At 43.6% G+C, this 14,995-nt stretch overlaps 1 protein-coding gene across 1 annotated transcript in view; it reads left to right on the plus strand.

Moving 5' to 3' along the window:
• Window positions 1-1,370: 1,370 nt before the first annotated feature.
• Window positions 1,371-14,995, plus strand: part of ATP6V0D1 (ATPase H+ transporting V0 subunit d1) — a 33,302-nt gene continuing 19,677 nt past the window's right edge. Inside the window, exons 1-2 of the mRNA XM_085314526.1 lie at window positions 1,371-1,390; window positions 8,118-8,289. Coding sequence (XP_085170652.1) covers window positions 8,219-8,289 — 71 coding nt within the window. The 5' untranslated portion in view covers window positions 1,371-1,390; window positions 8,118-8,218. The remainder of the gene's footprint in view (window positions 1,391-8,117; window positions 8,290-14,995) is intronic.

Here is a 14,995-nt window from a genome sequence, read left to right on the forward strand (position 1 = left end):
GATGTTGCAGGAGACAGTGTCAGAAGCCTTACTAAGATCAATGTAAAAAACATCTGCTGTTCTCTCCCTCATCCACTAAAGCAGTTATCTCATTATAGAAGGCCATCAAGTCAGTTAAATGATTTCCTCTTTGTCTTTATGCTGACTATTCCAATCACCTTCCTGTCCTTTAGATTTCTGGAAACAGTATTCAGGATTAATTGCTCCATCACCTTCCCAAGGATTAAGGTAAAGCTGACCAGCCTGCAGCCTGTAATTCCTTGSATCCTCCTTCTTGCACTTTTTGAAAATACAAGTGACATTTGTTGTCTTCCAGTCCTCAGGAACCTCTCCTGATCACAATGACCTTTCAAAGGTAATTGAGAGTGGCTTTAATATGACATCAGCCAGCTTTCCTCAGCATTCATAGGTGCATCTTGTCAGGGCCTGTGGGCTTGTATGTGTCCAGGTTATTAGGGTACACCTTAACCTGATCGTCCTCCGTTAAGGGTAAGTTGTCTTTGCTCCAGACATCCCCAYTGGTCTCAAGGGCCTGGGCTTCCTGAGAGCTGGTCTTACAAGTAAAGAAGGTGAAGAAGGCCTTTGTCTTTTCTGTGTTCTTTGTCACCAGGGCTCCTGCCCCATTCAGCAGTGGGCMTGCATTTTTCTTAGCCTTCCCTTTGCTGTGTGTGTACTTACAGAAGCCTTCCTTGTTGCCTTTCATGTCCCTTGCCAGTTGCAGCTCCAGATGGGCTTTAGCTCTCCTAGCCACATCCCTGCATGTGTCTGTATATTCTTCCTGGGTCACCTGTCCTTGCTTCTACCTGTTTTACAATTTCTTTTTATGTTTGAGTTTTGTCAGGAGCTCTTTGTTCATCCATGCAGGCCTCCTGCAGCCTCTACTTGATTTCCTGCTTGTTGAGGTGGACCATTTTACAGCTTGGAGGAGGTAGTCCTTGACTATGAGCCAGCTCTTTCGGGTACTTCTTTTTTCCAGGGCTRTATCTCATGGTATTTTTTCAAGCATGTCCTTGAATAGGCAGAAGTCTGCTATCCTAAGGCTCAGGGTTGTGATCTTGCTCTTTGTCCTGATCAGTCCTTGCAGAATGCTGAGTTCCACCATCTCATGGTCATTGTACCCAAGGCTGCTCCTGACTTTCAAATCTCTGACCAGTTCTTCCTTGTTTGTAGATATGAGGTCCAGCAGAGTGCCTCTCCTTGTTGTCTCCTTTATCACGTGTGTTAGGAAGTTGTCATCAGCACACTTCAGAAACCTCCTGAAATAACTGTGCCCTGCTGTGGTGTTCTTCCAGCAGGTATCGGGGTACTTGAAGTCCCCAGCGAGGACCAGAGCCTGTGAAAGTGAAGTTTCTTCCAACTCTCCGAAGAAGGTCATCTTCCTGATTAGATGGTCTGTTGCAGATGCCCACTACAATGTCGATCATGCTCGTTTGCCCACTAATCCTGGTCCATAAGTTCTCAGCTAACCTCTCATCTCCTCAGGCAGAGATCGATGCATTCCAGGTGCTCCCTTACATAAAAGGCAATTCCCTTCCTCACCTTCCTGCCTGTCCTTCCAAAAAAGCCTGTATCCATCCATCACAGCTTTCCAGTTGTGTGAGTTATCCCACCATTTATCTCTGTGATCCCAGTGAGACTGTAGCCCTGTAACTGCACACAAACTTATAATTCCTCCTATTTGTTCCCTGTGCCGCATGCATTAGCGTACAAGAACTTCAGAGAGGCACTCTGGGATTCTGTTTTCCTAGAAGGGGCATGGTGTTTTTCCCTATAATGTGATAGCATAGATACTACTTCCTTATTTCCATGCATACACATGGGATGATGCCACCTTAGCTCTATTTTATTGATTAGCAGTTCTCTTTGGTTTATGTCACCCCAGGCTCTTTGGTTTGCAACCATGTTTGATACTTCCTTGCTTAACTTATTCTCTTCTGCCCRTCTCATTCCTAGTTTAAAGGCCTCCTTACCAGTTTGGCCAGCCTGTTGGCTTAGATACTTCTACCCCATTTTGTCAGGTAGATCCCATCTCTACTAAGCAGTTGTTGGCCCTTGAAGAGGGTCCCATGGTAACAGAACCTGAAACTCGGTTGTTGGCACCAATTGAGTAGCCAATTGTTAACCCGCAGGATCCATTCAGTCCTCTTCAGGCCCTTCTCTCCCATGATCAGATTTGGAGAGAACATCACCTGGGCCCCATGCCTTTGAGCAATACCCCCAAAGTCATGTAGTCACATTTGATACTTCAGTATCAGTACCTGGCAGTATCATTGGTACCTGTGTAGAAGAGCAGCTGAGGGTAATTGTCTGAGGGCTGGCAAGCCTCAGCAGCCTCTCCACAGCATCCTAAATGTGAGCTCCTGGTAAGTAGCAAAAAGTTAAGGAAGATCCTTGATGACTTGGCACTAAACCTCCTGCAGGACAGAGTGATCTCCCCTGAGTGGTATCCTTATACATGTCAGAACCTTGTTACATGTAGAATGAATCTGTCTGTGACAATACAAAGTATGTGCTCTAAACAGCTACTGATACAGGGCTGGATGTTATGGAGCAAGATAAGACTAGAACGCTGGGGGGGGGCAGGAGGGGTCTTACTTTGTTTGGGGTTACTGAGGTGGTGTTTTTTTGTTTGTTTGTTTTTTTCTGAGCCTTGAAGAGTGGTTCTGGGGTTACTCTGTGTAGCCCTTGCTGCTCAGAAAGTGAGCACTGCTTTAAGACTATTCAGCTAAAAGTGGATTGTTAAAGACTTGCTGTCTTAAATGCTTCTTTAGTGTAAAGACATTAATTTCTGCTCCCACCTTCTCCTCTTCTTTCTTCTCTGTATGGAGGAGAGATTGGTGAAAGATATTGAAGCACAGGCTGCCTGATACACAAAGTAGAGATCAGAAAGCAGTGACTGCTTTTTCAAGCAGACTGTTGGCTTCTTATGTTAAAAAAGGAGAACTCTTCTGCTAGAAATGCACCATTTTCTTCACAGGAACTCCATTTCTGATAATCCATGTTGTCTTACCTTTGTTGTCTGCTTGGTGGTGCAGAAGACACGCAGCTGAGCCATTGTGGGGTGAAGTGTGTCGGTCTTCCCACTAACTGGTGAAAGGAAGGCTAGATGCACCAAAGCCAAGACCTACCTGAGAGAGGGGTGCATGTGATCTGCTTGGCTTCAACAGCTGGATGTCAAGGAGTGCTACAGGCTTCCTCCAAATGCAGTGCTTTTACTGTTTTGCTCCCGTTGCTTTTTTTTTTTTTTCTTAATCAATTTTTTCGCCTCCTGGAGGCTATGTATGCTTTATGTTGTTGCATACTAAGCGCTCTCCATTATCTCTGTCCTCTGAAGGAGGAGCAGAAGAGGCTTGCTAACCTTTTCTCTTGAGTTCTATTGCTGAGCTTGGACACAAAGGGTTGGAGCTGAGTTTCTCTTTCAGCTTAATTKCATTGGCAATATGTCCTGTCTTAGGGGGAGTATTTTGCAGACAGCTTCTCTAGAGAAGTAACACTATAAGAAGAGGTAAAGACTGTGTCCGAGTGCATTTTTGGCACATCAGCCCATGGGGGAGCACCCTACATAATCTTGTCTTGGGGAAGGGTGTGTAGTGTACTGGTCCTTTCCTGTGCAGCTTCTTTGCTGAATTACTGAGCAAGGAGAGGCTGCTTGATGCTTCTGAAGTGTGGCAGTACTTAAATCCATCTTGAATTTCTGAAGTGGTCCAGTCTGAGCCCCAAACTTGCAAGACATAGAAGGCAAGCCTTAACGTGGTACACAAGGAACTAACTTTTCAAGGTATGAGGATGGCTCCTGACATCTAGGAGCCCTTTGTGAAGAACTGGACYTTGTTTGATAGGGTATGTTGTGCCTCTGCAGGAGGACTGGCCGTGCTCCCAAAAGACTTCATCTAATAGATGCAGAGTATATGGGAACAATGAGACCTGCAGAAGAGTCATAGCACATTCCTGTCCTGTGAACACTGGCCACTAATGCAGCAGAATTACCACAGGCAAAGGCTGCTGTGTTAAACTTTATGCTTTGTCCAGCCTCCTCCGTTGTCAGTGCTTCTGACAATGTCAGTGCTTCCGTCAAGTTTCAGTTTGTCGGTGATTTATGTCCTGTATTTCTTCCTTTCTTCCTCCAGTCTTAATTCCTGCAAAATGAGACTCCTACTGTCTTCATTTTCTTAACTTTTGAATAATTTGCTGCCCAGCCCTTAAACAGCTTCACTAAATTTCATTCCAATAGCCTGTTAGCATACCAGACCTCTAAGACTACAGCAATGTTTTAGTTCAGTGTATTTCAGGCTGAAGAAAAGGATTTGTAGAGGTAAAGCTTAGTGGAGATGCAGCTAGACTAGAAGGGGTCATCACATCTCTGGGGAAGGATCAGAAGAGGAATAACTGGTTGGGAGGCTCCTAAGGCAACAAGACCTGGTAGTGCCTAGTGAGAAGCTTTGGGAGGGGTGTATTCAACCCCAGAAAGGACTATGCTAGAAATATAGGCTACCACTTGGACCTGAGATCTTAGTTTTGGAACAGAGAAGGTGAAGAGCTGTAAGAGACAATAATGATTAGGGAAAAATGACCATAGAAGTCRGTTCCATGTATCCAAATATGCTGCAGTGGAATTTGCTGCCTACTGGCTATGGGAAGATGGCATGTCRTTGATATTTGTGTGGACTTTTGTACAACCACAGAACAGTTCTTGAATTCTGCAGGGAATGAAGCATTTCTGTGTGTTTCCCAGGTCAGATCCTTTCTTCAGATACTGCACAGAGAATCAGTTTCAGAAGTGTCTGAAGTAGTTATAAACAGACAAAATAGTGACAAACCAAACAGTAAAAACTGCAGTGTTCTGAAGGGGCATACAGGTGATGCAGCTGATCTGTGAACTGCGATGTAATSCCTTGCTCATTTATTTTGCTACCTTAGGCCAGTGAGATGGCTAACATGATACCGTATTTTAATCCTATATATTCGGTGATGACCCCTGGGCACTGGGATTGAGATTTTGGGATTACAACACAACTGTGTGAAGACATCAACTCAAAGATATGAAAGCTAATTTCACGCCTGTGCATGCAAAGACAAATTAGTACTTTCCTGGAAGGTACTTGAAGCTTTTAACTTGATCCAAAGCTCTGACATGCAATCATGGGCAGATACTGAAGAATGAAAGTGCAGAAACATAAGCTGATGGGGCCATGGATGACTAAGTATCTGAGTAATGCTTACAGGGCAGGTTTTTGTGACTGAAGATGCCCRAAATACTGAATAATGGTTTGATTTGATGGTTTTGGACAAAGCAAACTTTTAAGAAAGGATATATTACTATGGACTTGAAGTCTCTCAAGTAAGGGAATGTGTTCTGTTAACTGAAAAGTCCATTTGTAGTGTTTGCAGAGCAGTTTGTTGAACTAAACTTCAATTGTATTTATGCCTTAAACATATACGGCCAACTACATAAAAACTGGAATGCCTGAAAGAAAGCTGAAAGAAAGTTTCTATAAGTGCATGTCTTGGTAATCTTAAGCTTACTGATCTACTACTTGACTTGACTTTTTTTTTGGGGGGGGGAGAGGGGAGGATGCTCTGACAAGCTATGGTGTTCTTGCAAGAGGCAGTTTCTTGGAAGTTGTGACCTGGTCCTATCTTCCCAGGTTTGTGAGGGAGGAGAGAAAACAAAAGTATTGTTGTAATTCAAGAAGAACTCCTTTGCCAAATGCTGTCTCAGTCTCTTAAAGTGTTGAAACCATTTGAAAAACGCCACAACAGGCAAATATGCCTCTCAAAACAATTGCAGACATGGCAGAAATGTTGGGGCAGCATGCTTTTGTTAGTCAGCACCTGGAAAAGTTCATCAGATGTTGCTTGTGTCTAGCTTTAAGCCTCTTGCTTTCAACAGGCAATGTGAGGCAGCCAGAGAAGAGGTGCTGCAGAAGACAACAGCCAGCATCTTGTCAGCCTGCAGTATGCGAGATCTCTGGCAGCTGCCCCTGCTAAGGTGCTGCTGTCATTGCCAGAGGTCAACTCCACCTCAATTTGAACTCGTTACAAGCAAAGAACTTGGACTTTTAGAGAGCTTGAGATTTGCTCAGCAGTGGGTCTACTTATTAGTCATAGCACTACTGGGACAGTTCCTTCTCTGGCAGGAGATATGTGAAACCACAGGATTAGTCAGTTCTTAACTGAGAAGCTTGACATGCAATTAGTCCTACTAACAACTCCTGAACCTTCTTACATGAAAACAGGCTGTCTGGGTTTGGTGACTAGTTGAGTGACTGGGGAAGGATAGACTTGCTTAAGGCACTGATATGCTATGGGATGCACTTAGTCAGAGTTTATAAATCTAGTCCAATTTTTGGAAAGTAGGTTCTGTTTTCTTGGATGCTAAGATATGCAGAGAAGTCTAGTTCCTGAAGTTTGTGGCTAGCTCTATAAAACTTATTTCTGAGTATTATATAAGCAGGTTACTGATTCCAGTTACAACGTAACGATGTGCTGGTTCTTGTGGTGCAGACTCTGAGGCTGACTCCCTTCCCAAGCAGGACAAAAGGCTGTGGCCAAGCAGTTCGTGGGATTTTGCTCAGAGCTGTCGAAGGAGAGGCCGTAAGGCATAGCTTGCCACTTGTATGACTATAATCTGACTAAATGTGATGCATCTCTCACCTCCTGAAATAGATGGTGCAGCAAATCCCACTTTTTGAGTAGATTCGTTGCTGGCAGTGGGTCTCTAGTTTGAAGTGACCAAATAGCAAGGCAGCTTTTTGCAGTCTCAGAAATAACAGCTGAGTTGTAGGCAGTGATGACACCAAAAGGAACTGGAGGTTTCAGCATAACAGGCTCTGAGGTGAGGGGAGCAGGACAGGAGGGACTTACAGGGAAGGTTACAAATTTTCCAATTGAGCCTCAGGCAGAAAACTGGAGCAGTTTTGAAATGTCTGATCTACTGGATCAAATATCAGATCCACTGGATTCCTGACTTATTCCCTGCCTTGTGGCATGTTGCCTTCTGTCTTTGAAGAGTTTCACGTTGGCAGAAGTGTCAAGTGAGGTTTCCAGATTTGCCCAAAGATGGCTGGGTTAAGCCAACTCTGTTTTGGGCTTCATCTTGAGCAAGTGTTGTTCCTGTTGGAGCCACGTCAGATTCATTTTCTGCAGCCTAGATTTGTAGGCAATGACACACAGTTCTTCAAGCAAGTGCTCCCCAGTACAAGAGAGATATGGAGCTACTGGAGAGAGTGCAGTGTAGGGCTACGAATATGATCAGAGGACTGGAGCATCTGCCCTATGAAGAAAGGCTGCAAGAGCTGGGCCTCTTTAGCCTAGAGAAGAGAAGACTGAGGGGGGATCTTATCAGTCTGTATAAGTACCTGAAGGGAGGGTGCCAAGGGGACGGGGACAAACTCTTTTCAGTTGTCCCATGTGACAGGACAAGGGGAAATGGGCAGAAACTGAACCGCAGGAAGTTCTGCCTGAATGTAAGGGGGAATTTTTTCACTGTGAGAGTGACAGAGCAGTGGAACAGGTTGCCCAGAGAGGTTGTGGAGTCTCCTTCTCTGGAGATATTCAAAGCCTGCCTGGATGCAACCCTGTCTAACATGCTCTAGGTGGCCCTGCGGGAGCAGGTCTAGATGATCTCCAGAGGTCCCTTCCAACCTTACCGATTCTAGCATTCTATGATTGCTTCAGCGAAACCAGAGACCAGAGCCCTCCTGACTACAGGAAGTGTTAATGCCCTTAACATCTCGGAGGAAAAAAAAAAAAAAAAAAAAGAAAAGAAAAAAAAAAAGAAACTTAAGCTAGTACTTCCTAAAAAGTAGTAGCCTTCCATCTTAATCGAAGTGTAGCACACTGGACAGCTAGTATAGGTATACACTCAGTTAGTTGAAAAACTATTTCCCATTCAAGATGGGGCAAGGCTAGCATTGTGAAACACCTGATCTTCTCCTGTGTTTTGGGGTTGTCAGTGACAAAACTGATCGCACATATAACTGCATGATGTAAGCCATGATTTCTGTCTAGTTGATCCTTCAGAGAGGGAATGCCTAGAGAATTGCTGAGCTCCAACTTCCTCAATTATGTTCCGAAAAAACAAAGCCTGTAAAACTGGGTTGTGCTTTCCTTTTTAGACTTGAAACTGCACCTGCAGAGCACAGACTATGGCAATTTCTTGGCCAATGAAGCCTCCCCCCTCACTGTGTCTGTCATAGATGACAAGCTGAAAGAGAAGATGGTGGTGGAGTTTCGTCATATGAGGAACCACGCATATGAGCCACTAGCAAGTTTTCTGGACTTTATCACGTGAGTACCAGCAGTTCATAAACAACATTAGAAACATTGATGTTCTTTCAGATTTGAGGGCTTTTAGACTGGCTTTCCATACTCAGCCCTGTAGCTACTACATTTTCTACAACTTCATGAGTAAAACTCTTCATGACCCTATCTGAAGATCTCAAATCAGCTGCACAATGTCAGTGGACTGTCAAAGGCTTCTGCTCCCACTGCAGGCTTCAGTGCTGCTGTGATCCTGCCATCCCACCCCAGTGATTGAGTCAACATTTCTCTAAGCCCCATCATAAACCAGTTCATGAAGCTGAGCTGGCCAGAAGTTGAACCACCACCCCTTTGGGGGGTTACTCTTTGGCAGATTTGGTTTCCTTAGCCAGTTTAGTGGGATGCAATGAACGCCACCGTGAGAACAAGATAAGGCCTAGAACATGCAGCTGGAGAAGATGTAGCTGCAGCAGCCACAGCATGTCTTTGTCAGTGCATGAAAACACACTGCGCTCTTCAATGTGCTTTTCCATAATAGGTTCAGCTGATGCAGAAGTCTTGAAATAGCACAGTGTTCTTGCAGGTGTTTTCTCTTGGAGCTTTTTATACAACCTGTACCTTCCTGATCTGCTTCCCCCTGTACAGCACTCATTTTAGTCAGTTCCAGTAATGAAATGGAATTACTGGAATCTGAAGTATCAGTTGTGCTAGTTTGCATCTGAAAGGTGGAAGCAAAACCGTATTCCTTTCCTGTAGACTTAGTTTATTCCTTTAAGCTCTACTTTTGCTTGCAAGCTCCGTAACCAATGGCTTTCTCAAATCAGTAAATATCTCATGGAGAAAAGTGATTTTTCTGTGTGTGTTTCACTAGGATGTGACTTCAGCTTGCATCTCAGGAAGAAGGCTTCACTCTATTCTCAAGTAGCATAGTTCATACTACTCTCATATACGACATTCATTTATTTGACACAATGAGCTTCGGATCATGACAAGCACCCTAGCAAGTGGTACTTGTTCTAGCACTTGTGGTCGGTACTGTATGTATTACCTTGCCAGTCACCAGGAGTTTCTTGAAATGATATGGGCTGATGTGGAAAGGCTTTTGACATGGTTCAAGAATGTTTTTAAATTTTAGCCTCTCTGTGATATCCCTGCACATGCAAATATTGGTTAAAGATCTGTCTCTACCACTGTCCTTCCTATTCTGTCCTTTTGTATATCTGAACAGCACCATTATCTCATTGCTCTAGCCCAGTGCCTCATACCTGTAATTTTTTAGGTCATTGTACTAAAACGATAGTCTATTTTTAAGAGGGAGCTTTTTTTCCTGTATACCTATCACTAAAACGCATTGAGTTTCCATATCTGGATTTAGCAGTTGACTTTCTGCAAGACATGGCCATGCCCCTGTCTTGCAGGTGCATTTGCAATGATTAAAGCAGTTTCTAGCTTGTGGTGTTAGTTGTTGGAACCACTGGAGAGCAATCTCTTCTACTCTCTCAAACTTAATTATTTTAGGTTAGCTTTCAAAACACTTGAAACACTTCTTGGAATGTTTTGCATTTGCTGTAAAGACAACAGTACTGTTAGAGACTGGACATACTGAGTAGTCTGTCCTCCACTGATGATTTTCCTGTATTGCCCTTCAGACATTGAAAAAATGTCTAGTCTCTGTCGTCAGTTATCATTAATGGTCTCTTCATCCAGCTTCTGTCATACCTTTTTGAAGGCAGTACCTTCGGCATAACCCATGAATATCTTGCAGACTAAAATGCTTATGGTTTTCCTTTTATAGTCTTTTGAAAACCAATGCATGGAAAAGATAAATTATAAGCTCTTGCAGACTATGCCTGCTCTTGATGACAAAGTGCATGTTTTGCTAGGAGACCTTCAGATGGTTGTGGAAATCCAGTCACCTGTTATGGCAGTCCAGGTGACCTTTATCTAGTATGTTATATACACCTCAAATTGTGCAGAAAACCTTAACTGTCCACATTCCGGTGAAGTGATAGGCTAATTCTCATCAGCTGTTCGAATGACTTAACTTTAAAACTGTTAACAGCTGTTGCTTTGTGCTTAACTTCAGTTAGCTTTGATCATCATCTGCTTTTGTCCCCTTGATTTTGAAGAACCCTTTATAACAAAACACAATTTTGTGCTGGTATCTGTATCTCTTGCTACTATGTAGTCTCTTCTTGAGCATACTGGTCCCATTTGGTACAAGTTGTTTCTTCCTTGAGTTTTCTTCTCTCATCTCTTCTTTTTCCCCAAAGAGTTTTTTTTTTCTAGTGCCACTGCCTGCAGTGCTTGGCTAAAGGAAGGCAGAAGATGAAGCAGAAAAGCAGTGTTCCTAAAGCGTGACCCTCTTGTGGAGCCTTTTCTGCAAAAAATCTAAGAGTTCAGTTGGATTTCATCATAGTTCTGGTCAAGGTTGCTACTGACAAGGAGACAAGCCCTCCTCCTGTAACTATGTCCTACTTCGGTTGATCCTAGATTTAGCCATGATACATAGGTCTCCTAATACTGCAGTGCACATGCTCATGGTTTCTACATGGCTCATCACTGCGGTGGCAAGCATCAGGAATTAACTGATTGACTCTTAACCCCTTGCTGTAGATCTTCAAATGTTTGGCTAGAAACAGAGAGCTCTAGTCTTGCATAAACAGGAGTCAATCCTTGAAATCTTACCATCTTGGATGATGCCTTTTGATAATTACTTTGAGTTCTGGCTAGCTTTTGACCCCCTTAAGTTAGATATTTGTCTTGCAAAAGCAGGGCTATACTGGTATTCATGGTAAATCTGTGTGCCTTGTGAAGCTTGAGATTTGCAGCCACCATAAAATTTGCTTCAAACCTAGTTCTCAGGAGGTCCTGCTGACTGCTCTCAGTTTCTGTTGATAGCCCTATACTGGTTACTCCATTTGCTTTGCCTAAGTTAGGTATCATCCTGTAAGTGCCTGCCTTGTTCCATTTGTGAGTTTGAAGTACTTCTTGTCCTTTTGTTAAGGGTTTCCATGGAAAGGATCACTTCTCACTGAACTTTTTTTAAGTGTGGGAGGCAGCCACAGGGCCACAGTGGTCATGGGACAATGTGGTGGTGAAATCCAGGGAAGATGCATGATCTTGTTTTTGAAATATTGTTCAAGAGATCAGCAAAGCTCTGCTGTGAAACAAACAGTCTTTATCTGCATTTACTAATTCTATGCTTTAAATATCTAACTTAAAGAGGTGCTTTTTTAATATAATCTTTATTATTGTTAGGGTATTTAATAGTCAAAATACATCTCGGAGTCATTTAAAATAATAAGTAGTAAGGGAATCTCTGCTTGACAGCAGAGATTGCTGCCTCAGGTCGGTAACAAATTCCTTTGCAAAGTTTATTCCAAAAATCCTCCTTCCTGACACCTACTGTTCAGGGTGGGTTGTTATTTTGGGGAGATGAGCATCATCACTTTAGTAGTCCTGAACAGTAATTTCTTGCAGCAAAGCTATATCACAATCCCTGGTAGTCTTATTACCAGTCATGCAGCATAATTTGCTTTTGAACAGATCAAGCACTGTGCATGGCTTAAGAGTCATGTGGTCTCCATCTGTTTTGCTCTTGATGAAATTTTTGTTCAGTTTCCTGGAAAGTGTACTTGAAGAAGTTGGCTGTTCACAAAATTGCAGGAAAACCRTAGCCTCAGGAGATCTCTAGTCTAACTTTCTGCTCAGAACAGAGCTAACTTTAAAGCTAAATCAAGTTGCTCAGTCTTGTATAGGTGTTTTGAAAACCTCTGAGTATGGAGATGCCATGGCTTTTCCAGTCAGAAGTTCTAGTGCTGCACTGCCAGTGAAAGGATTGAGGGATCACCCCTGGGTTTGCACTTACCACACTAATGGCGTACGAGTGAAATAGAGAATGTGCTTATCAGATGCAGCTGGTCCAAGCTGAAGAGCCTGGCAATGTACTAGAAATTCTAATCTAATGACACTACAAATGAGTCAAAACAGAAAAATGAGGATAGCAAATGMAGAGAGTTTGGAGGGGTGTCACTTTTGCTCAGGTGGTCTTAAAACTTTCTGTTGATAATCCTAACATGTTAGTATCTGGGCTTGAGGAAAAAGGGCAGACGAGAGATGACTTCTTGGAGTCCATTCCAGTCTGTGTTCTGTTCCCTGAAACTGCTCCTATGGTTTTAGTAGGTCTTGGCTTGGGAGAGGGGAATCCTCTGCACCTAACAGAAGTTTCACAGTGCATTGTATTACTGACAGCATGAGGCTTTCCATTCACGTCCCAAATAATTAGGGTGGCAATAGCTCTTAAGAGGCTAGCAGCGTGTACTTGTGTCAGTATCTTTCATCTAACTCAGACTGAGGTGTGAGGAGTCAATATCAGGCTTAAACAAAAGAAAATGTTTTGTAGCRTGCCCAGTTCAGCTGTGAAGTTCGGTGCTATAGGATGCTTTTGAATGCCTTTGTTTTTGGCCTTTGTAACAGTATTGGACAATCTCACACAAGACAGGCACATCAAGACTTTTTTAAATGCTTGGATAATGCCTTGCTGAAAGTGGACAGGCTGTAGATGACTGGTACYGTGAGGTGAATCAAGCATAAAGTCAGGCTTCGTTCTTAATGAGTGTATTGCTGGACGCTGTGAGCTTGTGAGTTGATCCACATGTATGCTCTCCAGAGTTACCTTTTTCTGGAGGGTGCTCAGACCTTGACTTCAGGGCATGTTGCTGAGAAGATCTAGGGAACTGTTCGATCTTAGGGCCGGGTATAGTCCTTGTTGCATTTGATCGCTCCAGAGCCAGCCTGCCAAAGCTGTGCAGTTTATCCCKGCGTGGAATTGTGTTATGTAGTTTTTCCTGCCTCTTCCAAGTGGTCCATGAACTAAGTGAGGACGTGGGACGGAAAAGCAGCAGTGTTGCCATGACAGTTAGATGACATCTAAAGCTCTGACTTCAGACTGAGAGTGAGTAGGCAGTGGGAGAGATCTGGAGCACAAAGAGGATGCATGTTCTTCATGTGCCCTTCACCACTGTGCTTTGAGGAGGGCCAGAGATGTGTTGCAGTGCTGCCTGTGACTTGCCAGAAGGTGGCACTCCAGCTCCGTGTCTGCCTGCACCAGGGCATGCACAAGGCCCTATGCAGGGACTGAGCACCTGTGCAGGTGGAGAGGAATTAACTTGCCTGCAGAGCTAAAGGGAAAGAGCAGTATTGAAAAGCACACAAAGAAAACTGAGACAGGAGGGCAGCTATATGACATCTTCAAAGTGAGATCTCCATTCCACAAGCCCCTTGCTGTCATTGATGTCTGTCTGTCCTGTTGTGCCTTCCCTCCTGGCACCATGCTCTTTCCTAGCTCCAGTTTTGTCTAGGAGCTCTCCCRTGGTAGCATTGTTAGTACCAAAATATTTAGCATCTTGGCTAATTTCCCTTTTGTTTTCTCATGCAGTGGCTGTAGTGGGCTTTCTCTCTCACTGCATACTGCAACAAGAAAGCTCACCTTGAGATACTCTTTGAACCTGCTGTAGACTCTATAAAACACCTGCTAGCTCTGTATCGGGCAGTTTTGCTATGCAGCTCTCCGATGGATGACTGCTTGTACTTCCCTATGTTTTTATACCACTCATAATAGCTCTGACTGATAGACACATGTTGGCTGTCAACATCTCTGCTCCAACACAAATAACTGACTGTTTGGCTGAGGGAATGTAAAGACATGCTGTAGGACAGCAACAAACAGGTATTAAGTGTACTTGAAACAGCAAAACCCACTTCCTGAATTCGACAAGCCCGTATTGACTTATGGGATTGAAGTGGTTTTTAGGTTCTTCTCTATGATCTACTGTCCTGCCTTTCTGTGAAGTCTTTGTTCTTTATGTTAGCCTGACACAATGCCGTGTTCTGTCTCTCTTTCTTTACAGTGTCCTTATATATGCTTCAATAGGAATCTTTATTTGTAGTCACAGGATCAGGCCTAACTCTAGTCAGCTGTAGTCTGATCAGATTGTCTGCTTAAGGTAGTATTTTTCCAGGGGGGGACAAAAAGCTTTTTGCCCTTGCTTCAGCACAGCTTTTTCCCAGGTTCTGAAAGTGTGGATTCACAGCAGCCTGACCTGAGGACTCTTGCAGTTGTTTGGCCCCTTGAGCCATGCAGCAGAGAGGTGTTTGATCTTGTGTTCAGGCTGGGAGGAGTTGTTAGTAACTCTGCTAAAACAGTTTTCAAGGAATCTACCATCAGAGTGAGGGTGGACCTGGGTGAGTGTATATCACTTTAAACACATCTTTTCAGTCCATTATCAGAGTCGGACAAGATCATTATTTGCCTTTACCTTACCAGTCTGCTATATCTTGGGAACAGGGTCCTCCTTGCCCTGAGGATGAAGCTGTGAACTTGGCTTTTGGGTCTTTGTGGTCACGAAACCTGCTTTTGATGAGGCTGCATGTTCCTTTCCCCCTTGCACATGCCTTTTCATAGATGGCACTTTCTTCTACCGCCTTTTCCCTGACCTGTTCCTGTTCTGCCTCTCCTTTGCACTGGATAGATCTGGTTTCTGCTGCATGACTTTGAGTTCAAACTTAATCTTACAATAGCAGTTTTCTGCTTAAGCAGTGATTGTAATAATTTGACTCTAGAAGAGCAATAATACTCTTCTGCRGAGTAGGAAGTTGCTTGTGTTTTATTTTAGATATACTGGAGTATGCATCCTACCACAGTGCATGTGATTAGAGAATATAGCAACAT

Source organism: Rhea americana, unplaced genomic scaffold, assembly GCF_003343005.1.
Source record: "Rhea americana isolate MKP2758 unplaced genomic scaffold, rheAme1 scaffold_406, whole genome shotgun sequence".
Classification (NCBI taxonomy): domain Eukaryota; kingdom Metazoa; phylum Chordata; class Aves; order Rheiformes; family Rheidae; genus Rhea; species Rhea americana.